This window comes from Ctenopharyngodon idella, chromosome 6 (assembly GCF_019924925.1).
Source record: "Ctenopharyngodon idella isolate HZGC_01 chromosome 6, HZGC01, whole genome shotgun sequence".
Classification (NCBI taxonomy): Eukaryota; Metazoa; Chordata; class Actinopteri; order Cypriniformes; family Xenocyprididae; genus Ctenopharyngodon; species Ctenopharyngodon idella.
In genome coordinates, this window is record NC_067225.1 from 7,924,529 (window position 1) to 7,952,253 (window position 27,725).

The 27,725-nt window shown below is 37.0% G+C and overlaps 1 protein-coding gene across 4 annotated transcripts in view; it reads left to right on the plus strand.

The window, feature by feature from the left end:
* Nucleotides 1–26,250, plus strand: part of kalrnb (kalirin RhoGEF kinase b) — a 96,263-nt gene extending 70,013 nt beyond the window's left edge. For 2 of the 4 annotated variants that reach the window (XM_051897361.1, XM_051897362.1), the window contains 14 exons: nucleotides 9,539–9,816; nucleotides 10,123–10,236; nucleotides 12,178–12,284; nucleotides 12,447–12,513; nucleotides 13,151–13,254; nucleotides 14,124–14,193; nucleotides 14,273–14,359; nucleotides 14,441–14,533; nucleotides 17,630–17,680; nucleotides 17,798–17,875; nucleotides 19,819–20,004; nucleotides 20,090–20,261; nucleotides 20,420–20,586; nucleotides 24,899–26,250. In XM_051897361.1, coding sequence (XP_051753321.1) covers nucleotides 9,539–9,816; nucleotides 10,123–10,236; nucleotides 12,178–12,284; nucleotides 12,447–12,513; nucleotides 13,151–13,254; nucleotides 14,124–14,193; nucleotides 14,273–14,359; nucleotides 14,441–14,533; nucleotides 17,630–17,680; nucleotides 17,798–17,875; nucleotides 19,819–20,004; nucleotides 20,090–20,261; nucleotides 20,420–20,586; nucleotides 24,899–25,117 — 1,793 coding nt within the window. In that variant the 3' untranslated portion in view covers nucleotides 25,118–26,250. Of the gene's footprint in view, nucleotides 1–3,928; nucleotides 4,141–9,290; nucleotides 9,368–9,538; nucleotides 9,817–10,122; nucleotides 10,237–12,177; nucleotides 12,285–12,446; nucleotides 12,514–13,150; nucleotides 13,255–14,123; nucleotides 14,194–14,272; nucleotides 14,360–14,440; nucleotides 14,534–17,629; nucleotides 17,681–17,797; nucleotides 17,876–19,818; nucleotides 20,005–20,089; nucleotides 20,262–20,419; nucleotides 20,587–24,898 lie in introns of those variants that run through there. The other 2 variants (XM_051897363.1, XM_051897365.1) reach the window with 2 other exon arrangements.
* Nucleotides 26,251–27,725: the final 1,475 nt, after the last annotated feature.

Consider the following 27,725-nt stretch of genomic DNA (forward strand, 5'->3'; position numbering starts at 1 on the left):
AGATGACTGCTGACCTATGACGAGCTGTGTTGTCTTGAACTTTTAACTCTTTCTACCTCCATGTGAATGTGAATGCTTACACAGGGTAAACTCCACCGATAGGAATTATATGTAACACATAACCAGAAGTTCATGCACCTTGAAAATTTAGATATCTGTATGGACAAAAAGTTGTATTTATTTCTTTGAATGATCTTGGATTTTGCAATGCCAGTTCACACTTCTGCCTGTTTATTTTGAGTAGGTGATATTGCTGTGGGTATGTGGAGTGTGCGGTGTATGTGTGTGCTATTTCTGATGCAACATGGTTAGAGTAAACAAAGTAATGCATAGAAACATGGAAAATCTTTAGTCAGGCATGAAGGATCCTGTCCAATCAGACAGTTAACTGCACGCTATGCTACACCTCATTCTGCTGACTGGGCTTTTTTTTAGTTCTGTTATTGGAACTTCAGTCCTATTATTGAACAGTCATGTTGATGTTCTTGGAACTTTGTTTCCAGAATGTTTCTCTGCTGTTTGTCACATAGTTAACTCGTACTAATAGGAATAGATTTCTAAGTACGGCCAACCTGGAGAAAAGAAAATTTCATATATTGGCTGTCCTCCATGAGATACCTTAAAACCTGTGAAATATACTATATCTTTCTCCTCATTTGAGCTGTACTTAGAAAGTTTTGCCTCAACTTTTTACATTTTCACTTATACACTAAAAAAGTTGGTATCGAAACAATTTGCGCAATAATTACGAAGAATTGGCAAGTAACACTGAATTAAATGTGAAATTTTTAAGAAGACTAAAATAAAATTTTCTTATAAAACCTATACTTCAATAATCATAGTTTTATTTACAACTTCAAAAAATCTTTTTTTACAGTGTAGCGTTAAGAGTTCCCTTTCGAATGGGAACTCACGCTGCTTGCCCTAGAGGGCGCTATGGGGACTTGTGTCTGAAGCATGAGTCTAAACACTACAATGAACTTGACACTGGCCGGCGACAGCCGATGAATTCACTACAGGTCGATTGTGCGTATAAAGAGGCTCCTGTAAAATACATCATCCTCTTTCTTGTCTTCAGGAGTCCGTTTGTCTGTGTATGAGTTAAGGAGCATTTTGTAGCACTTTGTTACTGGTGCATTTTGTGCACGAGCGAGGACTACGCATGTTTAGCTCGAGGGAGCTGAATGCACGCATTACGAGAATTTCGCACTGTAAAGCTCCTTTCGGGTCGTCCCTATTCTCGAGGGATGTGGAACGTGCATTTAGCCCAAAGTTTAATTTACTTTTTACACATACGCAAGGGTCAACGTACAGTGTATGTGACGCAAATTTCTTCATAAGAAGAGTACATGCGTACTGTACGTGCACCGCTGGATTTTTGTAACCGCACATACTTTGTACGCGCAGGTACACAAGGTAGTTGAAGAAAACCTGCATAAACAGAGCAGACCAGAACGCATGCAAGCTACAGCGTCATTGGAGGGCTACATAGATGAGAGATTGTGCGAAGAGGTTAGAAAGTACCCTCATTTGTACAACTCTAGCATGAAAGAATACAATTATATTTACATGGGTTGTAACTCATGGCGAGAGATTGCTCAAAACTGTGCATGCGCTAAACACTTTATTTAAGCGCTAAATTAATATTAACATTATAAATTACTATTAAATCCCTTGTTTGAGATGCACCATAAAGCCTACATGATTGGCAATGCGTATGTAACTGTTCGTAATTTATTTATTTGCCAAACGACGGTAATTTTCTTTAAATCCTACCAGTTACAGAGACTTCCGGGTAAGCTGATCTACAGCAGCTTTTGCGTCTTTGCACTTTTGTTATGGAACATCATCATTGTCTCGCGTTCTCATTGGTTTGCTGGCCTATGGTGAATTTCATAAGCAGGATAAGCTGTGAGCTGATAGCTTGCCCAAGAGGAAAAATGAGCTGCTGCCAGATCTCGATCACCGAAAATCACATTGAATTTGATACAAAACTAACTAGACTTAACCAAATGGGGGAAAAAAATCATAACTAAAACTATTTTCATAGTATTTCATTTTCTCCATAGGGTTTTTTTTTTTTATGAAAACTTATAAATTGTTTAAGACAGTCCTACTGTAACCAAAGAGTGTAGAAGTATAAGTTCTTTGCTGTAACTAGGCCTATCAGAGGATGTTAATCGATAGTCTTTGCGTTTGTTAATGTCAGTTTGCATAATTTCAACTTATTTTTTAAAGAATACTGACATTTTAATTTATTATAGCCTAATTATATTTATTATAATTACACTTTATTTTTTATTTATAATAGGCTGCTAATACTAATTATGTTATACTTATTTTTAATTATTAATTTTAAAAGTACTTCTGGCATACATTTAAATTGACGCCATGGTGTTTTTTATTTGTCATGTCTGATTTAGATCTGTGTCCTTATGTCCTTATGTAGTTTCTGTGACACTAGCGGCACCTAGCAGACTTAGAAAAATACAGAATATTTTGCAAACGCACCTTTCGCATGTTGCGTCTCCGTCGACTCAAACATCACAAAAGCTCTTACGGTTGCTTGTGAAGGCACATCTCAGGTAAATGTAGGTTACTCTCCATAAAAGGTCCAACATATTAGAAATACTTTTCGCTGCGGTGCTATTTGTCACGAGCAAGCAAATAAGTAAACTAACGTCTAGAGAGAACGTGAACGTCTCGCTTATAAGCTATAAACCCATTCAACGTAACTGCGTCGGCTACATGCGTAACCTGAGACGTTTTTGCAAATCGAATTCAAGGGGATGTTCATGTGCCATATAAACTTAATTTTGTAATCTTGTTCATTTTCAGAATATTTTAGGTTCTTTCTCTATTACAAAATGTAGTGCTGGGCGGTATGATTAAATTCTTATTTCACGGTATAAGTAATTATATATCACTGTATCAGTATATAAATACTGTACTGACACAAACAAGGTTGTGTTCCCCACTCCCTCCAAAGACTTTATATATACAAAAATGATGGACTACTTATGGGAGAAAGTGCAGCACGCAATAAGTGCAGGGGGAATAATATAGTTATTTTTGCACAAAATTATTTGGAAAAAAAGTTGTTTACATAATAAATAAACATGAGGTAATGTCTATTTTCCTATGATCCATTGAATAACCTTACAAATTAAAAGTACTTCAGTTTATTTTATAATTTTCTTTAAAAGAAAGGTTCTTTATTGCCATTGATGGTTCAATGAAGAACCTTTAACATCCATGAAACCTGTCCATTGCACAAAAGGTTCTTTTATAGTGAAAAAAAAAAAAGATTCTTTAGATTATTAAAATGTTCTCCACAGTAAGAAAAAATGGTTCTTTTAAGAACTTTTCTTTCAATGACATCTCTGTGATAAAAAACAACCTTTTGGAACCTATAATTTCTAAGAGTGTACACAGGTTCTTATCGTGAATGTTTTTCTTTTATAAGAGTGAGCTTTTCATTGATGTGTGCATATCTTAAATGTGTCTGTTATTTGATGCTGAAGATATTTATGTATGTAATATGACCATTTAGTATGTTTGTGTTCCTGAAACTGCTAAAGTGGGGATGGAGGTCTTGAGATATAGACACACCCTCTCAAAAATGGGCCACTGCAGCATGCGGACGTAGCTGATGTAAGGATTCACACACACAAATGAACTGCACTCACAATACTACTTTGTCTTTCCGTGGAACAGCTGAAAAACTGTGACATATGTTTTTTTCTCCAATCTCGTTTGAGGAGAATTTTATTTTTGCACATTGCGAATTCAGTGGGACCTTCCTGTATCCCTTTGAGTGTGTGTGTGTGTGTGTGTGTGTGTGTGTGTGTGTGTGTGTGTTTGTGGCCCCTGGCCCCGCCCCTCGGCCCCTCCCCTTTATTGTGAAGAAGAGTAGCGCTGAACTTCCAGCTGAGCTTCAGTATTAAAACGGACAGAGGCAAAGCGTCCTCCACCTCCCATTCCGTCCTTCTCCCTTTCTCCTCCTCTCTGTCTCTCACCTGTCTCTGGACGCACTTATGAGACAGTGAGCGAGCAGCATGCGGAGTGGGAGGTCGTGTTGCTCTTGTGGAGTTTGTCTCAGTTGGATTTTGGGAAAGATTTGCTCTTGTGATGGCGCAGGTGCGTAACTCAACAGACTCTGTTTGCTTGTGGAATGTATGCAGATGTGTTCAGTTGAATTTTCTTTTTGCAGTGTGTGCAAGCATGTGTGTCTGTTCATGCCCTGGGGGAGTTGGGTGTTGTGTGTCTGAGTTAATGATTATGATTGAGTTTTGTATGTTAGTGGAGATTGTTGTTAGCGTATGTGCATCTTTTCATCTGAACTCTTGGTATTTAATGTAGCGGTTCACTGATCTGAATCCTGGCGATCTCAGATGAGCTCAAGGGTGTTTTGTGTGATTCAACTTACGATTATTTACAGACAAGAGGGTTTCGTGTTAAATGCAAAAGCACTGATGATTTTTCTTTTAGCAGTCTTGTCTTTTTTGGAGGTCGACATGCATTTACATTGTCAAAAGTAAAAATGTGCAGTTGTTACATACTTTTATCCGAAGCAACTAACAGTGCATTTAGGGTAGCCTATATAATTTATCAGTCCATGTGTTGCCTTAGATTTGAACCCATGTCCTTGTTGTTGCTAGCACCATGTTCCATGGATTGCTCTACAGGAACATCTCAAGAGCTTTTTTTTTTTTTTTTACCCATCTTACCCTTCGAAATGACTTTCTCTGGTTTAACCTCATGTAGTCAGCTTGCAGTTGTATTGTTGAAAATAGGATTTTTCACATGAATAAAACTAGTTAATTTAGCTGTTACCTATTTTTATGTTATAGGGTGGTTTTGTATAAATATATCATTTAAATTTTGTCTCTATTTTTTTTTATGTCTACTGTGTTTTTGTTTTTTAAAGCATAATTAATGAAAAAATAGCAATGCTGTGTCTGACTGTGAGTGTGTATTGTGTGTGTGTGTGTGTGTGTGTGTGTGTGTGTGTGTGTGTGTGTATTGTGTGTGTGTGTGAGCAACACTGCCCCCTCAAGCTTCTCTGTTTTCCTGTAACCTAATTTCTCCATCAACAAACCAATGTGTCTGCTGTTCCTTCAGCTTTGAAGCTCAAATCAAGTTCCCTGCTCTGTTTGATCATTTCTTACCCCTCTTTCTTGAAGAATAACATGCTCTTTGAAGATTCTGCACATTTTGGCTCTTAGCGAATTACGATCAGGCGTCTTCAAACTTTTTTTTTTTGAATAAGGACCTTTTAGTGGACAGATTGACACAGGGACCCCCTGTACACTTACTGACTGACCTTTGTATCAAATTTTATGCCTGTGTTATAATGTGAATAATACCATATTAATATATTTACATACGTTGCATAGATATTAAAGGATTAGTTCATTTTGAAATGAAAATTGGAGATTTACTCACCGTCAAGCCATCCTAGGTGTATTTGACCTTCTTCTTTCTGATGAACACAATCGGAGTTATATTAATAAATATCCTGATGCTTCCTATAAAGGCAGTGAGCGTAACCAACGAGTATGAAGCTGAAGAAAGTCCATCCATTTACCATGAACGTACTCCACATGGCTCCGGGGGATAAATAAAGGCCTTCTGAAGCGAAGCGATGCGTTTGTGTTAGATAAATGTCCATATTTAACAAGTTAGAAAATAAAATATCTAGCTTCCGCCAGACCACCTTCCGTATTCAACTAATGAAGAAAGTGTAACACGTCTCGCAGTTCAAAACGTTTACGCTACATCCTACGCCTTCTGTATTCAACTTACGAAAAAAGACGCAACGTCTGACGCAGTCTGGCACAAGCTAGATGCTGTTCACTGCCATTATAAAGCTTGGACGCGTCAGGATATTTATTAATATAACTCAGATTGTGTTCTTTAGAAAGAAGAAGGTCAAATACACCTAGGAAGGCTTGAGTGTGAGTAAAGCTTGGGCTAATTTTCATTTCAGAGTGAGCTAATCTTTTAAGGTAACACTTTACAACAAGGTACATTTGTAAACATAAGTTAACTACGTTAGTTAACTTGAGCTAACAATGAAAAATACTTCTAAATCATTTATTTACTAATACATTAGTAAAATCAAAAGTTGTACCTGTTAATATTATTTAATGGACCTGAGCTAACATGAACTAACAGTAAACGGTTGTATTTTTAGTCACAAACGTTAACCAAGATTAATCAGTACTGTATTGTTCATTGTTCGTTAATGTTAGGTAACGCATGGAACCTTACAATATTAAATTAATCATAAATTAGTCACATATTTGAACAGTTTATTTTAATTTAGTATTGTTTAGCATTGGTCGACATTAATATTTTGATTTAATGCATATTTTCCTGTTCTGTTTTGTTTTGTTTTTTCACTGAAAAATAGTTTGAGATCCAATAATAATTGGAGTATTGCAGTACTGCTGCTTACCCTAAAAAGTGCGAACACATTACATTTGTTCCTGCATTTTCTGCAGGACTTTTAGGCCATCTTTTACACTGTTGTTTTTGTTCTGGATAGAATGTTACATCAGCAATTTGTGCACATGAGTGTGGGTCTGCTTATTTCAGGTGGGTGTCTCATCTGATATTGAGAGAGAAATTTAGATAAAAAGTAGCACTATGAAGATTCAGTTTGTCTGTTGCCAAGACTGGAATGTTTAACCATCAGTCGCCTGTTGTAATGACAGCAGTGAAACTTAAGGAAATTAGGCATAACTCTAACAAAGGAGCATTATCCCGGCACATGATCAGCGTGGATCCTCCCTGAGGCTGTCAGGACAAGCAGGGCGAGATTTGATTGGTGAATACCTGTGAGGGGGTGTTTGCGGGACAGTTTCAGGGGTGGATGGGGTAAATGGCTCTTTGAAGAAACACGTAACAAGGAAGTGACCTTTGTCCCATTCTCACCCCATGGGAAGTTACTTACGCAATGTCTACGGTAACTCAGTATTGCAGTGTCTGAACTAGCATTGAGTTAATGATCTGCACTGAAGCAGACAGCAGTAGGCATGATTACACATCAGGTTTGTTTTTTCAGCCCATCCTCTAGGGATTAAGCATATATTTATCTGCTATTTACAGAATTGTCTACGGATGCTGTTAATTAGCATTATTTTGACATATCCCTTAGATCCTAAAAACAAAGATAAAATGCATTTACAGTAATGCACTTACAGTGGAAGCCTAACAGTGGTACTGGTGGGTTTAAAAGCACAAACATAAAGCTTATAATTTAGTTAAAGCACTTACATGAATTCGTCCAGGGAAAAAATGTTGTTTGAGCTGTTAAGTTGTCTACATTGTCTCTATGAGGAGGGAATAGTTGTCCAGGTGGACAAACTTCTGTTTTGTGTTTCTGATGTAATTCCTGTGTTTTAGTTTGCAGCTCTGCAGTCAACTCAGCAGTTTGTAGGAGCTTTGGAGCTCAAAATGTTGAAGGATAATTTGAAGATGGTCAATAACCAGTGTATTTTAACAGTGACATGCTGTACAATTGGTGCTTTTCTTAACACATTTTACAAGCATTAATCTGCAAGCTGCAGTACGCAACACTGTAAAATGTACACTACCATTTTTTTATTTTCAAGACTCTTTTACTCACCAAACCTGAAAACCTAAAAATACAGCAAAAACAGAATATAGTGAAATATTATTAGTTTTAAAGAACTTCCTTTTATTTTAATATATTTTAAAATGTAATTTATTCCTGTGATGCAAACCTGAATTTTCAGCATCATTACTCCAGTCTTCAGTGTCACATGATCCTTCAGAAATCATTCTAATATGCTGATTTGGTGCTCAAAAAACATTTCTTATTATTATCAATGTTGAAAACAGTTGTGCTGCTTAATATTTTTGTGGAAATTGTAATAATTTTTTTCAGGATTTTGTGATGAATAGAAAGTTCAAAAGAACAGCATTTATTTAAAATATATATATATATATATATATATATATATATATATATATATATATATATATATATATATATATATATATATAAAATATATATATATATATATATATATATATTGTGTAAAAGTCTTTATTGTCACTTTTGATCAATTTAATTCACCCTTGCTGAATAAAAGTATTAATTTCTTAATATATATATATATATTTATTATGTAAGCAATAAGGTACGAGAGACTGTGCTGTATCGTGAATAAGTCATGGCTGAAAGGTGTTGCCTGCAACCCCTTCAGCCGTGACTTATTCACGATACAGCACTAGCCTCGAGTACCTTATTGCTTTTATAAAATGGTTACCACACAATACAAATGTTAAAGCCAAAAAATATATGTATCAGTGCAACTTTCATGAAGTAAAATCACTAAAAGCCTTCCTTCCGCCGGAAAAAATAGTTCCTGACCGTGAACAGCAACAGAAGTTACATAATTACGCCATTAGATGGCGGCAAAGACTGTCTTTATGAGTGAGTCATTCAGTAGCGAAGACTTTTATATTGAAAAGACTGAATTGTTGCTTTGATTAACGCTGTCAGTCACGGGAAAACCCCTTAACTGTTAAAAGGACAAGATATTGCAGCGGACATGTAAACAGATTTTTTATTATGAACATAGGACTGACCTGAAGGAAAATGCTAAATCTGAATGGAGGTAATAAACTCACTCACTTGATCTCTTTCTCACAATTCTACATAATACAGTAAGCTTCAATGAACATTTCACTTCAACTGAGAACAGTTTATGTTGCTAAGAGTGGTTGCTAAGGGTGTTGTATAGTGTAGTGATACAAAACATTTAACTCAGTAGTTATTTAATATCCCTTCCATGTACATTTGTGGTTTCCTGGATACCAAGTGAAAGTAACTGGCTTTACTACTTTTGCCAGTCATAACTTGAGTTGAAAGATTTGAGATTTACTTAGACAAGTCTGATAAGCAGTTCTATTACACCAGTCTAATGCTAACACATTATGTTTAAGTGTTATGTGCTTCAGTATGACAGTTTAATAGTTGACTAAATGACTAAATATTCTATTTTACAATCTGAGGGACAAGTAATATTTGTGTGTTAAAAAAAATTCTGTTAAATTCCATGTGCTGTAAACTCCACAGTACCTTTTACTGTGACGTGCAGTTTCCCTTTGTTGTGATGTCTTGCTATGTGGAGATACAGAATGCCTTTATGCTCAGATCAGGTCAAGCTGGTTTTTTCACTCTACAATTGTGTCTGTCACCTACCAACTAGGGCCTATAGACTAGACAATTGCTTTTCCTTTCACCTCAGTAGAGGCTAATGTCCAACACAGTGCACTCAGGTTTCTTGGTTTTCTGCTGTTGGATTTTGGTCTCTTGGTCTGAGCTGGTGTAAGGACATTTTTAATTTTTCAGGGTTAAATGGCATGTTCTAAATGTTCTGAGGTTATATATTTCATGCTGTGATTGTGATTGCTTTTATTGGTTGTCTGTTAATTCCATTGTAGGATTTCTGTATGGTCAGTATCTGTATATAATTTCTCTGTCATTTTTATTCAACAGAAAACTATCCTGTGGTAAGTTCAGAGGTCAAATCTGAGTCCTCCTCATCACTGCAGCCGCAGACATCGGTGACCTCTTTGCCAACCGGTTCTCCGGGACCCAAACGCTCTGGAACTACTGGAAACACATTAAAAAAATGGCTCACCAGCCCTGTACGGCGTCTCAGTCACGGCAAGGGCGACAACACTAACGCTAAAAAACCCAACAATAAGCAACGTAAACGAGACGGCCGCAAAAGTGTAGAACTGGGAACGCCACACCAAGACAGCACCGAAGAGGTACGACAATTAATCATTAACCATTTAGGAAATATTCTTGCATAAGATGGCAGTGTTTCAACATTCCAGCATTGTAGCAATGCCACATACCAAACAATGCGTAGAAGGCATTCTCCTTTTGTCTGGTACAACACCTAACATATTTTAGTGTAGTAGACATATCTATGTAAAAGTACTTCCTGTGTAGGTGCATGTTTTATGAGGAATGTGCCTGCTGTTAGAAGTCATGAATGATAGATTCCTGTCGGCTCAAGGGTGACGGGTTTTATTTAATCCATTTAAATGGGAATGACTCTTTCTCCAAAGAGAGGAAGACGAGGAGCGAACAGCGGAGGAGAAGAAGAGGCTGAAGACGAGCCCCACACACCCCTCCCTCCCCCCATGGAGATCATCAAGGACCCCTCCGCTCAGGAGGAGAAGGTGAAACACGGACTTTCGTTAATTTTTTATTGCTGTTTTTTCCTTTTCTTGTTTTTTTTTCCCACTCTGCATCCCTCATCCTTTTTGTTAAAGGAAGAGTTCTTCCAAAAATGAAAACTTTGTCATCATTTACTCACCCTCATCTTGTTCTAAACCAGGGATTCTCTAACTTTTTTTGTCAGCCAAACCCCTTTAACATAACAAATTTAGTGCAACTTAATATTTCAATTATTCAGCAACACAATCACATGTTTACGGTTCTCTGATGTTAGTTATTGGTCACATGACATGCAGGTAAACAAATAAAATGTCCTCTTTTTAGTAATTGTTTTATTTAGATTGATATTTTAATAAATACAGGTGTAAATGGGGTGTAAAATGTTTTGAGCTTGTCAACTTTCGACCACTTCCAGAGGTAGTCGAAAACAGATTGCGTTCGTGGTGTAGACGCTCATGTGGTCCAAAGTGTTCGAACAGCCACTAAAGACCACCTGCACTCCGCCTACCACTAACATTATGGAAAGCGTGCTAGTCAGATGGGATTTAAACTTTGCCGGCTGAAGCCATAAGTTTGGTTTGAAGACGAAAAACGTGCTAATGCACTTACCGTGTTCAGCGCGGTCTCGCAGCTGTCAGAGCAGAAACAAAAGATGATGCTCTTTGTATGTTTTCCCGTCGTCTCCGGTCACATTCATATGCAAATTGCACACGGTTATTTCGCCTATTAAATAAAAACTTCTGAAGAAGCCCATACATTTACCCACCCATATACCCCCTCTTTGAAGAAATCAGGACAGAGGAGGTCGAAAGTGGACAAAAGAGACTGATTAAAACACCAGGCGTAAACGGGTATGTGTTTCCCTCGTCCACTTGTTGTGATCCGATCGACCAAAATGCATTTTAAAACCAGGTGTAAACAGGGCCAAAGATTTATCTCGGTTTATTATGGGCTTGTTCTTTTTCTAGGAAGATCTGGCAACATAAATAAGTCGAGGCTCGTACCTCTTACCCTGTAATTTTCCTGCACCACACAATTACAGAAGAGACGTTTAACTACGTCATTAGCAACTAGTTGTTCAGTTTGGTTCCGTACACACTGCATAGAATTTTTGTAAATGCAGTTGTCACTACCTGCATTTTTCGGGAGTTATTGTACAGTGTGTGTGTGTGTGTGTACAGAACAACTTTAAGCACTAAAAGGTGAACTGACAGCCAAATTTAACTGCCGTGTGTACGTAGCCTTAATGGTCACATGACATGCAAGTATACAAAACATTGTTTTTTTTTTAGTAAGTGTTTTATTTTGATTGGGTCCCGCTACACTAAGTGTCTTTAACTACTATGTACTAACATTTAAATTATTCTTTTGATAAAATGTACTTACTGTGTACATACATGTTTTACTTTGTTCTTATATTTAAAAATACCTGCATGTAATTACACTGTTGAGCCTTCCCTTACACCTTAACCCAACCTTAAACCTACCCATGCCACCAAATCTGTCCCTAACCTTACCCGTATCCCACCTCAATAGCAGCACAAGTGTTTTCAATACAACATGAACACAATAAGTACACTGTATCTAACATTTAATCTTTTTTTTGATGCAAGTACATAGTAGTCAAAGACACCTAATATAAATTAATTGATGATTTTTTTAATTATTTATTTTATATTTTTATGATTTAATTAATTGTTAGCTTTTCATCAATTCACAAACCCTCTGCTGTTCCTTCCGTCAACCCATGACATTTTTCAGATTTTTTTAAATGACTCATTTAATTCAGTTCATCTAGCCAGTTTGAACATCTTGTTCATATGGGTTTGCAAGTAACAAAATGTTTAGCTTTTCCTAACACACTTTGTCCTCATTGTTTGTGTTTTCCCTTTCAGTTTTGATTCTTATCTCTCTCTCTCTCTTTCACTTTCTCTGTCTTTCAGACTCCAGAGCCTGGCTCTTTCCCAGTGTTGGGTAGCGTCGCCCCGTCTGATCAGACGCCCAGAGACCCAGAAACAGAGCAGAAGAACAAGGCCATGAGAGGGCGAATGTAAGTACTCATCTGAACTGTGTGTATGAAGAGAAGAGAAACTGCTCAAAGACTGAACAAATGAATTAAACAACAAATAAGAATGCAAATCTTAGTATACTAGTTGGAACATGTTGATGTTATAGTGTATTCTGATATCTTTCATATCTCTACTGTCTACAGGTTTGTTTTAAATGAAATGGTGCAGACAGAGAGAGACTACGTGAAGGATCTGGGTGTTATAGTTGAGGTATGTGACAGATAACAGCAAAGTCATTCAGAAAGGTGCACATATGTTATCTATGTCACGTTACTAATTTAGATGTCCTGTCATGACGCAGATTATTTCAACATTTGGTTAAACCTCTGTGATACTTTTGTTCACAATCAAAACAGTTGATTTGTATTTGTCACCTTATATAATAATTGTAGGACAGAAATGATTACAGTGATCTGAAGAACATTTTTTTTAAGAACCTTTTTTCCACCAGAGAACCATATACAGTGCAAAATGGTAATTGATAAGACTTTTCGGTGACATTTTAGTATCGGGAACACATATAAACTATTAACTACGACTTTTCCCTCGATAATCTCCTAATTTACTGCTTATTAATAGTTAGTAAGGTAGTTGTTAAGTTTAGGTATTGGGTAGGATTAAGAATGTAGAATAAGGTCTTGCAGAATAAGGCATTAATATGTGCTTAATAAGTACTAATAAATAGCCAATATTCTAGTAATATGCATGCTAATAAGCAACTAGTTAAAAGACCCTAAAATAAAGTGTTACCAACTCTTCCTAAATGTATAAGTGTCGCATAGAACCACAGAGGAACATTTATTATTAAGTAGAGTCTCCAAATGTCTGTTTTTCTCATTATCCCCAGGGCTTTATGAAAAGGATTGGGGAAAAAGGTGTTCCGGAGGACATGACGGGGAAGGATAAGATCGTATTCGGGAACATTCATCAAATCTACGACTGGCATAAAGAGTAAACCACAGCTATTTTCTTAAACAAAACCTAATGCTAGAAACGATTTTTACAGCTGGTCAAAAACTAACAATAACTAATAACATGCTCAGTAAAGTTTTGTTGCTTTATTTAATGGAACCAACGAAAATAATCCTCATTAAATAAGAACTACAAAGTCCAAAAAAGCCTTTTTGTGGAGTGTTGATTGATTTACATAGCAAAAAAAATATATAGAATTTGATATATTTGGTATGCTACCGTTCAAAAGTTTGGGTCAGTAAAATTTCAGGAGGTTTTTTAGGAAAGAAATAAATACTTTTATGGTCAAAAGTGACAGTAACGACATTTATAATGTGACAAAAGATTTCTATTTCAATTAAATGCTTTTCTTTTGATCTTTTTTTTTCCATCACAGAATCCTGAAAAGAATCGTAACTGTTTACACAAAAAGATATTATGCAGCACAACTGTTTTCAACATTGATAATAATAAATGTTTCTTGAGCAGCAAATCAGCATATTAGAATTATTTCTGAAGGACACTGAAGACTGGAGTACTGATTTTTAGATTTGCCAAAATAGAATACTGTTCCTTTTAAATTGTAATAATATTTCGACCCCAAACTTGAATGGTAATGTGTATTGACTCTACAAAGGTTGTCACAGTCTCTCACACGGTTTTCATACAATGGCGTCTTTTTCTAGTTTGTCTTTTTTTATACCAGCCAAATAATCAGCATGCAAAACTTGTGCATTAAATTTCCTTGTTGATATTAGCAATGATGCATACTAAACAAGGAAACAGACTGAATTTCAGATGAAAATCTTATTCAGTTTGAATAAGGGAAGTTTATACACGTCACAAAATGTTTTCTGTTGTTTTTAAAGGTTCTTCCTTGGTGAACTGGAGAAATGTCTGCAGGACCACGACAGACTGGCCGAGCTGTTTATCAAGCATGTGAGTTCAACAGAATAAACTCTGTGTGTGTCTATGTGTTGTAGTAAACTTCATTCAAATGTCTTCCTCTATTCTGCAGGAGAGAAGGTTACACATGTATGTCATCTACTGTCAGAACAAGCCCCGCTCAGAGTTTGTTGTGGCTGAATATGACGGATTCTTCGAGGTGAGTGTGTTTGAGCAGCTTAGTTATGTCTCCTCTGAAGTAAAGTGCTCTGTTTGCTGATGTTCTTGGAGTTTCTGTCAGGAGGTGCAGCAGGAGATTAACTCCAGACTGTCCATCAGTGATTACCTGATCAAACCCATCCAGAGGATCACCAAATACCAGCTCCTGCTCAAGGTATTAGCCACTGAATTACACAGTCATGATGAGACTTATACCCTTACAAATCATACCATGGCAAACATAAGGGCTTTTAAGACTTGAAATAGTTAACCCTGGGTCATTCTAAACCCCGGATAAACGGAATCCTGGGTTATCTTGATTCACGTTTCGCATTGCTTATAATTTACCCGGGGTTAACAATTAATCCTGGGTATTCGTAAGCTGACATTTCATACTGTACATGTAAACTCTGGGTTAACATCCTTATTTGCATATTTGCAGTGTCATTGTCACTGATTGAATGCAGTACGTGACTGTTTACACACAGGCTCTAACATTGCGCATCCTCATACTGTATATTATCGACTGTACTATCAAGTTTGTCCTTAATGGACTTTTCGGACTGTAAAGGTAAGAATGAAATGGTCTGTTCTTCACTCCAGTTGTCACGTTTTCTGTCGCCGTTTCACATTTTTCCCCTCAAACGCTGAAGGTACTGTTTATACAGTGCGCAGTGTTACTCTTTATACAATGTGTCGTGCGTTGTTTGTGTGGCTGTACAAAGCACTTGAATATGAGGCACGCAATCGGCTGTCTGTTACTAAGCTTCTAGCTATAACTTTCTAACACTGCTTTGTTTCACACTGTACAAGTTTGGCACTGCAAAGCGGGGTTAACAGCACAAAAGCAGTTTCATAACCCGGGTAAAAAGTGGTGTTAACCCCGCTTCTAAATTACAGGTGTGAAACATTTATTTACCCAGGGTTAAAAGCAGGGTTTAGAAAGACGATAACCCGGGGTTAAGCGCAGTGTGAAAAAACCCTATAGTTCCCACCAAAATAGCATAGACTTACATTGAAACTGAGCCATATACTACCATTAAAAAATGTGGGATCAGTAAGGTTTTATTAAAATATTGTTTAAAGAAGTCTCTTATGCTCACCAAGGCTGCAATTATTTGATAAAAAAAATACAGTAAAATCAGTAATATTATTACAATTTAAAAGAACTCTTTTCTATTGTAATATATTTTAAAATGTAATTTATTCCTGTGATTCAAAACTGAATTTTCAGCATCGTTACTTCAGTCTTCAGTGTCACATGATCCTTCAGAAATGATTATAATATGCTAATTTGCTGCTAAAGGTACATTTCTTATTATCAATGTTGCAAACAGTTGTTCTGCTTAATGTTTTTGTGGAAACCATGATACATTTTTTTATTTTGGTGCATAAATTTAAAAACAAAATTAGAACAATGTTAAAGGATTAGTTCACTTCAGAATTCAAATTTCCTGATAATTTACTCACCCCCCATGTCATCCAAGATGTTTGTCTTTCTTTCTTCATTCGAAAAGAAATTAAGGTTTTTGAGGAAAACATTCCAGGATTTTTCTGCATATAGTGGACTTCAGTGGGGATCAACGGTTGAAGGTCCAAATGTCAGTTTCAGTGCAGCTTCAAAGGGCTCTACACGATCCCAGCAGAGGAATAAGGGTCTTATCTAGTGAAATGATCGGTCATTTTCCAAAAAATAAATAAATAAAAAGGTATATACTTTTTAACCACAAATGCTCATCTTGCACTGCTCTGCGATGCGCCAATGCATGACCTTTCCAACATGATTACGTCATCCGTGGCGCATCGCAGAGCGGTGCAAGATGAGAATTTGTGGTTAAAAAGTATATACATTTTTATTTTTTTTTAGAAAATGACCGATCATTTCGCTAGACAAGACCCTTATTCCTTGTCTGGGATCGTGTAGAGCCCTTTGAAGCTGCACTGAAACTGCAATTTGGACCTTCAACCGGTTGAACCCCACTGAAGTCCACTCTATGGAGAAAAATCCTGGAATGTTTTTCCTCAAAAACCTTAATTTCTTTTCGACTGAAGAAAGAAAGACATGAACATCTTGGATGACATGGGGGTGAGTAAATTATCAGGAAATTTGAATTCTGAAGTGAACTAATCCTTTAAGGTCTTTACTGTCACTTTTGATCAATTTATTGAGTCATTGCTGAATAAAAGTATTCATTTCTTTGAAGAAAATAAATCCTATTGACCCAGACTTTTAAATGGCTGTGTATTTAGGAACCATAATAATAGAGACATTTGACCCAGCAACAATCCAGAATACCCTAACCACGACATAGCAACACACTAAAAACCCCAAGAAAAGCTTATGCCAGCATCACACTTTATGATTTTCAAGCCTCATTTACATTGTTGGAGAATCAGAGAGTCTGTACCCACATACACATCTCTCAGCGGGTGGGCGTTAGCAGATGGTTATTGTTTACCGAGGGATTTTTTCAGGTTCTTCTCCACTTAAGTGACTAATAAAATAAAAAGCAGAGTCAGAACAGTGTGTTTATTGAATGTAAATCCTGTGCATAAACATATACTCTCTAGGCAAGCCCTGAAGGAACAATTACGCATTCATAAGTCACTCTGAATTGTGTCCTAATTCAGTCTATTACAGTTTTTGCGCAGTGGTCCTGTTTTTCTTTTTTTGATGGGTAATTGGAAAAAAATGTCAGTTTAGTCTGTCACCCCTCTTCCATTCTTAAGAGTGTCACAGACGGCAAAAGAGATTTTAGCAAAAACAGACAGACACTCCAGTTATTTTATGTCAGCTTGTAAGATTCTGTGTTTATTATAGCAATGCCCAAGCAAACCTAGTTATGATTACAATGGTACATTTTTCAAATGGTATTACTGCTCTTCTTCTTCTTCTTCTTCTTATTATTATTATTATTATTATTATTATTATTATTATTATTATTTACCATATGTCAGTGTTATTTTAGTATAATTAATATACTATTACAGTATGTATTAATACTTTATTTATTAATATTAAAATGTTTAATTCTTTATTTCAGTTTTAGTTTTAGTAATTTCAGTGCTTCAACCTAAAATAACTGTAAATTAGGCTAACTGAAATAAAGGGTTTTTTTTTTTTTAATATTTTATTTCAGTTAAAGTTTATTTGATTTAAATTAACATGATTTTTTTTTTTTAATGTATTTTTAGTTTTAGTTAACAATAACAATGTTATATGGTCAAAATATCCTATTTTAAGTGTCTTTGTTTTATTTGTTATTTGAAGGACTTTTTGAAGTACAGCACTAAAGCAGGTCTGGACTGTAAAGAGTTAGAGGTAGGTGACCTAAGCAATTCTGTATGAACCTAAATCAATTCTCTGCGCCTCATACGCTTATGTTTGAAGTGTCCAGTCATGTATTGACATTGCTGGTCTGTCATTTCTGTCCTGAAGAAAGCAGTTGAGCTGATGTCCCTAGTGCCCAAACAGTGTAACGACATGATGAATCTTGGACGACTGCAGGGCTATGAGGTAAACTCACCTCTCACCGAGCACAGAAACACTTCATGAAACTGAAGTTAATAAACTGCAAATTGTTATTTATTGTAACTGTAATTATTATAATTACAAATGTAATTGCTAAGGTGAATTGCATTTGGATGACTGCCAGAAGCAATAAATGCTTCAAATTTACTCTGACAGTTATAATTTCTCAAAGCAGCATGTTGCATCTAATGGTATAATAATAGACTAGTATTATAATGCGAGCATCAGGTGTATATTGGAAACATGGTGACAGCTTGAATCTCTAGATAAACTAGAAGTGCCAAAGCATACGTCACCTCAGAATATTCACTAACAACAGACCAATCAGCTGTGAGCTTTGAGGCTAGACTTCGGTAACATACAGTAGTAGTAATAGTAACAATAACATACTTTATTTTCAACAGAAATCCATTAGTAAAATGTGACTTTCATTGACTATATCTAAAATTATTTTACACATTATGTAAATATTGCTGCAAAAGTGTATATAATATGCGGTCACAGTGATTTTGCCAAGTAAGTTCCTGGATCATCATCATTTTGTTAATCTTGGAACAACATTCCTGTCTGAAAATTTTGTCGTAACCTAATCACTACCCCTAAACCTAACCCTACCCATAACTCATCCCTAAAATTAGAGGGAAATTATGAATAACACTGATGTAGAAGCACCTAACCCCAGAGTATGGAGCCCCATCTCGGCTTGGTTCTCAAGATACACCCGGTCAAAGTTCCAGAGAACCCACGCCACTGGTCACCCAATATCGGATCCGTCGATCCATTGTGGTCAAATTTGAATTTTTAACATGCCCAGGGTAAAGGCACCTTAGGCATCAGCTGTTGACCCTCCTGGATCTCAGAGATCCAGAGAGCTTAAAATCTCAAAGTCGAGACTTCCAGCAATCCATTGCAGTCAAATCTGAAATCACACACCGACCATAGTGAGCCGTGGTCAGCTTAGTCAGGCTGGATGCCCGCGGACCCTAACTCACCACAGTGACCACCCCGGACTTCGGGGCCAGTCTCGTTCGAAAGGTCTCATTGAGACCTCAAATCGAGCTTTTCAGAATTTTGTGCCGCGCCGTTCCAGAGATATGGCTGGTTAAAGAACGTCTTATCATGGCGTCCAAATCCTGGCATGGGCGTCCCATTTCTCAGCTTGGACGTCCCACTCTAAGCCATGCACGTCCACATCAGATGTCCACGCTGTGGGGCGTTATGTCCCAATTGGACGCCTGCACAGGTGTTATATATAGGCCTGATTTCTAACCCTGGTTGTAAGCCTAAACTTGACATAAACTGTAAAATTGTCCCTCAAATCTGATTGGTTGATTGGAATGTTGTTCCAGGAACACGTTGTACTTTGTGAAATCACATTCACCATATAGATGTTTAGAAACAAAAAATGATAAAAATGTGGTGTCCGTCATCAAAACTAAACTGTTTTGAACATAATAGACTAACAAACTAATGAAGTTCCAAATAGTTGGTACAGAAAACTGCAGTTATTTTATGTCGAGGTAATTTTCTGAAAAATTGCACATACTGCACTCAAAAAGAGTAAACTGCTACCTAAAGATGACATAAAGGTCACAAAGACACACATGCCATGTACACACTGCAGCTAAATACATTCTACAACTGCACCAAAAAATGCAGGTCTAGAAAATCACAGAAACAGAAGTAAGTGCTTGGAATATTGCTATTGCTTACACTGTAAAAAATAAAAACAGAAAATGTAATTTTCTGCCAAGACATTATCCAGTAATTTTACGGAAATTTATGTTAACCCTAAAACACAACACTATGCAATGCATAATTCAAAATACAGGTGAAAACACTTGTAAAAATTCCTTCATATTTATACATTGTGCCCTATTTTTACAGACTTTTTTACAGTGTAGGACTGCTTATGTTTCTTTGCACAGGGGAAGTTGACGGCTCAGGGAAAGTTATTGCAGCAGGACACATTCTTTGTGACAGAGCAGGACTCTGGCGTTCTGTCCCGCAGTAAAGAGCGCAGAGTGTTCCTCTTCGAACAGATCGTCATCTTCAGCGAGCTGCTCCGGAAAGGGTCGTCAACACCGGGGTACCAGTTTAAAAAGAGCATCAAGGTACATTCAGCACAAGTTGATCCAAGTTGAGTAAATAAACAAGTCTTTTTTTATGTTATGCAACTTTTTTTTTGACCTTTTGCAGGTGAGCTACTTGAGCATGGAGGAACATGTGGAAAGCGACCCCTGTAAGTTTGTGCTGTTATGTCGTGGCTCGTCTGAAAGACTGACGCTACAGGCTGCTAACATTGACATCAAGAAAGAGTGGGTGCAAAGCATCCAAAAACTACTGGACTTGCAGATCAACTTCCTCACTGGTGAGCGCAGCATAAAAGGGTTCGGGGGGGGGGTGGAATTTGGTGTCTTGGTAGATCTTGGTAATTCTCAGTGCTGTTTATTTCATTTTTCACACATTTTCATTTCATTTTTATTGTCGGGATCATTCATAACCTGCTGCTCATGTGTTTCTGATCAGCTCTCCAGAACCCACAGGAATACCACAAGAAAGAGAGTGTAGGTTCTTTGACCAGGCAGCTGTCCAATAGCAGCCGTTCCTCATCCTCTCACCCCTCCACCCCCCTCAAACCCAACACCGCCCCCAATGGAAGCCCCGCCCACAAGCCCAATAAGCATGCAGAGGAGGTGAGCATGATTGAAAATATTACACAAATCTCACATGTAAACTAGAAGTTAGCAGTTAGCTATTTTTTTTACAAGTTTTAAAGCAAATAATTTAATATGGCAATTAATTATTCAAATTGATCACATATCAATGTTTGCTGAAGAAAGGGACCCAAATGAAGATATTTTAAGACATTATTGTGGCAGATGAAAGCATTGAATAAACAAAAAGTGGCTTTAGATAGGCTTTTTGTTATTATTACAACTTTATACTAAATACAACAACTAAATAAATACAACTTTAAATAAGTAAAATATAATTTTTATATATATTTTTAAATCTACCGAATTTGACATTATTACTGATTTATTATTACAAATTTGACATTATTATTTCTAAACACTGGTCAGAAATCATGATCACAAATTCTTAGAAGAAAAAAAAAAGGCGTCAACCTAATAAATATATAATAAATAAATATGTTCCAGATACTATTTTACATTATATTTATAATAATTTTATTTTTCACAGTATAAATAGGTTTTTTATGCCTGAAAAATATGTACACTACTGTTCAAAAGGTTGGGGGTCGATAAGATTTTTTAAAATGTTTTTGAAAGAAGCCTCCCATTTTATTTCTGTGATGCAAAGCTGAATTTTCAGCATCATTACTCCAGTCTTCAGTGTCACATGATCCTTCAGAAATCATTCTAATATGCTGATTTGCTGCTCAAGAAACATTTTTTCTTCTTATCAATGTTGAAAACAGTTGTGCTGCTTAATATTTTTCTGAAAACCATATTTTTTTTCAGGATTCTTTAATGCATAGAGAGTTCAAATGAACAGTGTTTATTTGAAATTATTACACTGACCTCAGGCTTTTGAATAGTAGTGTAGCTGCCTTTATATTTTAGTAAGGGGATCATCATATTTAGTGGTCTTTAGCATCAAACAATTTAAAACCCCTGCCACAGACCATTTCTCATCACTCTCACACCTACCAAACGATCTGAACTCTGACGTCCACACCAAAAGCTCTAGTGTGAAAGCACCCTAAACAACCTGTTTGACAGGAGACCAATTATCTTAATTCTGTGCTTAAATAAGATTGCATATTATCTAACTAAATCAATTAGTTACCCAGACCATTTTAATTAGCGTCTCATCTAGGCCAGATAGATGTAATTAAACATAATTAGTTGACAGTACACTAGTCTCTGCAGTCTGCGGATGCGTCTCCTCACTGAACTGAATGTGTCCGTGCTGCAGTGCTGTGAAGTTCCAGTCTAATTGTCTTTGAGGGGAGGAGAGGTGCCTGCTAGTTATTCTTAGTGGGGAGAATGGCCTAGTTTTCCAGCTCTGCCCGTGTTCCGTACCTGTTTCTCCTCTCTGCAGGGTCTCTTTCTTCTGTTCTGATTTCTCGCTTTCAGTCTTTCTTGTTCTCTTCTCACCGCAGTCTCTCTCTCTCTGGTGAGCTTGTAGCTTGGCCTTGGCACACCCTGCGTTCTGTGTCCCTAATAAATCACACTGTCACTGAATACCAGACTGGAGGAGCCGCTTGCTACTTTTTATTTTTAAATGTCTCAAAGCTAAGCTTTTCACCCAGCTATTTATTTCTCATGCCAGTGGCAGGTCAAGGTTGGCACAGACGGAGACAGTGAGGAACAGACTTTTTTTCTGATTTGTCCTGAAGTGTTCAGCCGTATAAAGAAGAACATATGTTAAACTCAACATTTTTAATTTGCATACACTACCAGTCTTTATTGCATACACTACTTAAAAAGTTTGGAATAATTAAGATTTTCAGGAGTTAAAGAGCGTAACACTGAAACCCTATTGTAATAATTTTTCCAAGGATCAGCATTCTCCCCTAAACGTGATCGGGCAGACCAAACTAAGTCGTAGAGACTTTGAGGGCTGGTAGTACTCACACCATCTACAGCGTCACCAAGTCTCGCCCTGATCTGCCTGATGGGGGCGCTACAGCGGTCAAAAGTATAAAATCGCTTATAACTCTTAAAACGTTAGGCGTAGGCTCAAGTGTCTTATATCGTTGGAATGCATGCCTCAGATTTGCTCATCATTCTGGTGAAATTTTTAGGTATTTTGCAATTTTTGAAAAACCTACTTTTGCGAACTAGTCCTAGGTTTTTGGCCCTAACAGAATCAAACCTGCAAGATTCTCTAGAGTCTGATTGTCAATAATTATCAAAAAAAAAAGTTTAGATTCACGGTCCCTAAGGGCCACCAAAACGTTCGAAGTGGGCAGAGCCATTTTTCCTAAAATGGCTATAACTTGTGAACGGAATGAGATATTTTCACCAAACTCAGCACACCTATGCAAGATCTCATTCTGTGGTCACATGAAAAAAGAACATGCCGACTGGCCACTTGGTGGCGCTATAACAGGGAAAAAAAACCCATGAAAATGGCTATCACTACTTCACCATTCCGATTCAGTCTGATTGACTTGAAAATTGGCATGCAGTGTCTTTGTCCAAGGCGCCATGATTGTCTTTGAGGACATTGGTGCATCTCAAAAAACATGTCCGCCATCGGCCAATGAATTTTGAGCAGCTGTCAGACGAGGTTAACAAGTTTGACTCGCATCCCTAGAAGCCTGTGAGAAATTTGAAGGAAATCGGCCACTGGGGGGCGCCTTCGCGTTTTTCATGTGCGTAAAGGAATGTTTATCGCGCAATTTTTCGCACACACCCACGACATTCATACCACAATGTAGAACTCCTCATTCTGAGCAACTTTGCCTCTAGGACCGCCGCTGTCCATCGAACCGTTCGTTACATATTGGAGATTATTTCAAAAAACAACTTAGGCGAGCTAGTCCTAGGTTTTTGGCTCAACCTCGATAACTGTTAAAGAGCTTTGTGAACCATAAATTTCTTATGATGAATTGCCTGTACTGGCTGTAATAAGTCTTTACCATCTATGATTGAGATTGTTACAGGCTTGCTAATTAAAGCAACACTATGTAGTTTTTCAACCTTAAAATAATGTCTCGAAACAATGTAATATGCAAGTCTCAACCATGTGGACAACATTTTATTCTATTATACAAATTACACCCTTTGCAAACAATGCTACATACGAACTATGCGAGCAAAAAAACTAGGCTAACATACTACCGTTCTTTTTGTTATTGTACTTTAATTCTGGAGTAACAATAAATAAAACTATGTAATGATATTTGTAGAACATAGCTACTTTACCTGGTCGGTGGACAGGGTTTCCAAACATGGTTTCTGTATTCGCCGGTTCCGTCAGCTTAGTCAACAAATTCACGCGTGTTGCGCTGCCCACAGGGAAGCTTATACAGAGACAGTAATTATGACACTGGTAACAGACAGTTGCGCTTATCAACCACATGGGGGAACCGTGAGCAGATGTTCCATGGTGTTGCTTTAAAGGAACACTCCACTTTTTTTAAAAAATAGGCTCATTTTCCAACTCCCCTAGAGGTAAACAGTTGAGTTTTACCATTTTCGAATCCATTCAGACTATCTCCGGGTCTGGCGGTACCACTTTTAGCATAGCTTAGCATAGTTCATTGAATCTGATTAGACCGTTAGCATCTCATTAAAAAATGATTAAAGAGTTTCAATATTTTTCCTATTTAAAACTCGACTCTTCTGTAGTTACATCGTGTACTAAGACCGACGGAAAATGACGGCCTGTGACCCCCCGCTGCGTAATATCATTGCACCTGCTGCACCCATGGTACGGCAGCAAAGTTCCTTGATTATTACGCCAGAATGACAGTATAGTTCCTAGTCATATCGGCCTAGAAAATCACAACTTTTAATTTTCCCTCGGTCTTAGTACACGATGTAACTACAGAAGAGTCAAGTTTTAAATAGGAAAAATATTGAAACTCTTTGGTCATTTTTTAACGAGATGCTAACAGTCTAATCAGATTCAATGAACTATGCTAAGCTATGCTAAAAGTGGTACCGCCAGACCCGGAGATCGGCTGAATGTATTCGAAAACGGTAAAACTCAACTGTTTAACTCTAGGGGAACTGGAAAATAAGCCTATTTTCAAAAAAAGTGGAGTGTTCCTTTAAAACATTATACCTTTTTATGCATGTGCTTAAATGCGCTTGAACCCCGATAATTGCTACTCGCAGCTATATTTTTTATGTTTTTGAAAGATATCTCTAATGTTCACCAAAGCTGCATTTATTTGATTAAAATTACAGTAATACACTCTGTATATTCGGTATACACTGGTAGTGTATTCATGATGAGAATTTAGACTAATGTTTTGTTTCGTTCAAATGTGTTAATTTGTGTGTGTGTGGTTTTGTCCTCTAGGAGCTGGACGAGGGGGAGTGTAACGGCCTGTCTTCGGTGCTAGTAACGCAGGATTACAATGCCGTGAAGGAGGACGAGATCTGCGTAGTGGTTGGTGAGAAGGTGCAGATCCTGGCGTCCAATCAGCAGAACATGTGCCTGGTTTACCGACCTGCAAACAGCCAATCACCTGCTGCAGAGGGCTGGGTACCGGGTCACGTGCTATCCTCGACTCGGTAAAGCCACGCCCCCTCAACGCCTCAGAATAAAACCACTACTCGCATTCACCCTTCAGTTTCACCAGCCTACTCTGGGAAAGCATGCCGAGACATGCCACTCAACCTCCTGTTAAGCTACTGTTGGTTGATCAGAACAGGAAGTCCCGCCCCTTCCCCTTCTGCCGTACAGTTGAGGACTAAAGATGCACGCTGCGAAAAATGGTGCAACATCACCTCCCATAGTCAATATGGGAAAAAAAAAAAACAATAGAAAAAAAAAAAGGAAGTTCAAGAAAATATATTATATTGCTAATAATTAAAAAAAAGATTGTGTTGTATAGAGAGGAAACTGAGGTGAATTTGTCAGTGAATTCCGTGTGGATGTGTATGGATCTTAACGTCGTCCTTTTCCATCAACATGCTCCATTACGCGCAACAGACTGTTTTAAAATGGGGCTCTCCCTTTTTTCCCTGTCTGTTAATGCCAAGTCATTTGCACACTGTGTATATTTTCTTTTACTGAGATTTTATTTTTGGAAAGGTTTTTTTCCCCAAGTGTCTTATTTTTACAGCTATTAGGCGTGGCACATTTATTATTTTCTTTCAGTTCTGTCAACCAGTTCAGTGTTCTGTACAAAGTATTCTGCACTTTTCCAACAAATAGTATCGCAATGACGGCAAGTTGTGCAATATCACAATCGTCACAATGCTCATAACTGTACTTGTAACTAAAGATTTAAATGTATTATTCTGTATCATTTTAAATTTGTACATAATATTTTTGACATTGCCATAATAGATACACAGCAGAGGAGAACGGTCCCTCTATTCCTGTCAGGCTCAAAAAAAATCTAAACTAAACCTAAACCCTGGTAGTCGGCACTGCCTCCAAAACCCAACCCTCTGATTTTTACATTCGACATCATCAGATTTAGTATGTAATAAGTTATCATCTGAATCATATCAGACCAGGTGTTTACTCAAATTAGTCAATTAAAAATGGATGTTGTTGATTTCTGAAGAGTAGTTTCTGCTGTCAGCGTTCAGATCTCAGATATGTGTAAATAAAAATTAAAAAAATAATTCTAGCAGGTATTTCACTTGTTTAACTCTGGAATGTTGTTCATAATAAAGCTGACAATTTTTCATCTTGGATATGATGTGTTCTGTATTTTGTGCATCTGTCATCTAAACAGTACAGAGCTATTGTGTTTTAAATGTAAATATAAAAAGTAAATATTTAAAAAATAATATTCATGCAATTAACATCAAGCATTTAATTGTATGTATTCTGTATGTACAGTAAGTTCTCCCAATGAAAAGCATATACTGCAGTTATCTGTAAACCTATTTATATGCACTGAGTACACATGAACAGTAAGAAAGTGTGACTGACCGTATTGTGTTTCTGATGAGTCAGTCTGAAAGCAGAACAATGGAAGAACAATATGAAATATAAAAAAAACTTTTAAACATCACTGCTGTCATCCACGATGAAACATCCACTGTGGACCCTTTTCACGGACCGTGAATGTATGGACATTTATAACACTATACTTAGTATTGAATTACCTTTTCATCAAATTACAAAAAAAAAAAAGTTACCACTGCCGTGACGGTGTTTCTATTACAGCGGCTGTGGGAGTGACGGTAAAGTTGACATCTTTCTCTCATATGACTGCCGTTATCAAAACACTGTTAGAGTTTTTCTTTTGCTGTTTGCGAATATGGGGACACAAAAATATGTATTCTCTCATTCACCACCATAGAATTTTACCCAAGCAAGACGACTTCCGCTTCGAGAAACCCGGACATGTGAAAAGGGTCTATTAACTACATGTAATTACTATAGGGTTTGATTTAGCGTTAGTTGCAGGCAATTATGCATAATGTATAGTTACTACTAGTACATGTAACGTGTAAAAAGCTAGGACACTCTAAAATAAAGTGTTTTACACATAAAGAAATGGATTGTACTTTAGAAACGTGTTTGAAATAATGTACTGACGAGATGAAAACTGATATCAGCAACACAATAAATTCTGTTGTGTAGCCTATTTGACATGAATGGGTTGTCAGGGGAGCTGAGATCACATGACTAGTCGAATGCTACTCTTATCTCAGTAACCACGCTGTTATATTAGACACTTTCGCTCACATATTAATTTAATCTTGGATAAGTGCGAATGATGCATTTCAGCCGTAAATGAAAACTTTCCCGTTTATGTGATGCTGCATCCAAACCACTAGGTGTCAGTTTAAGTTCAAAATGGCCGCCATATTGGCCAGCGCAACTACTTCGCACTGTGATGTTACATCCAAACCACAGTCTATGATCCAAACCAAAGTCGCTTTAATAGTATTAATAATAATGTCAATCTCTGTCCAAACCACCAGACATGGTTGCCAACTATATACAATAATACGATTTATAGAACAAAAGACCAAATATTCTTTATGTAACTCTCAATATACATAATTAAAAAGATTGGGGATTATATTCCTTTGATGTAAAAAGAAACAGTAAGATTTCTTTATCCTGAGTTAATAATTTATGCATCAGAGGGTTAAATACAAGACAAAACTATGAAATATTTACTGTTACCTCAACAGAATAGGTACATAGTTAA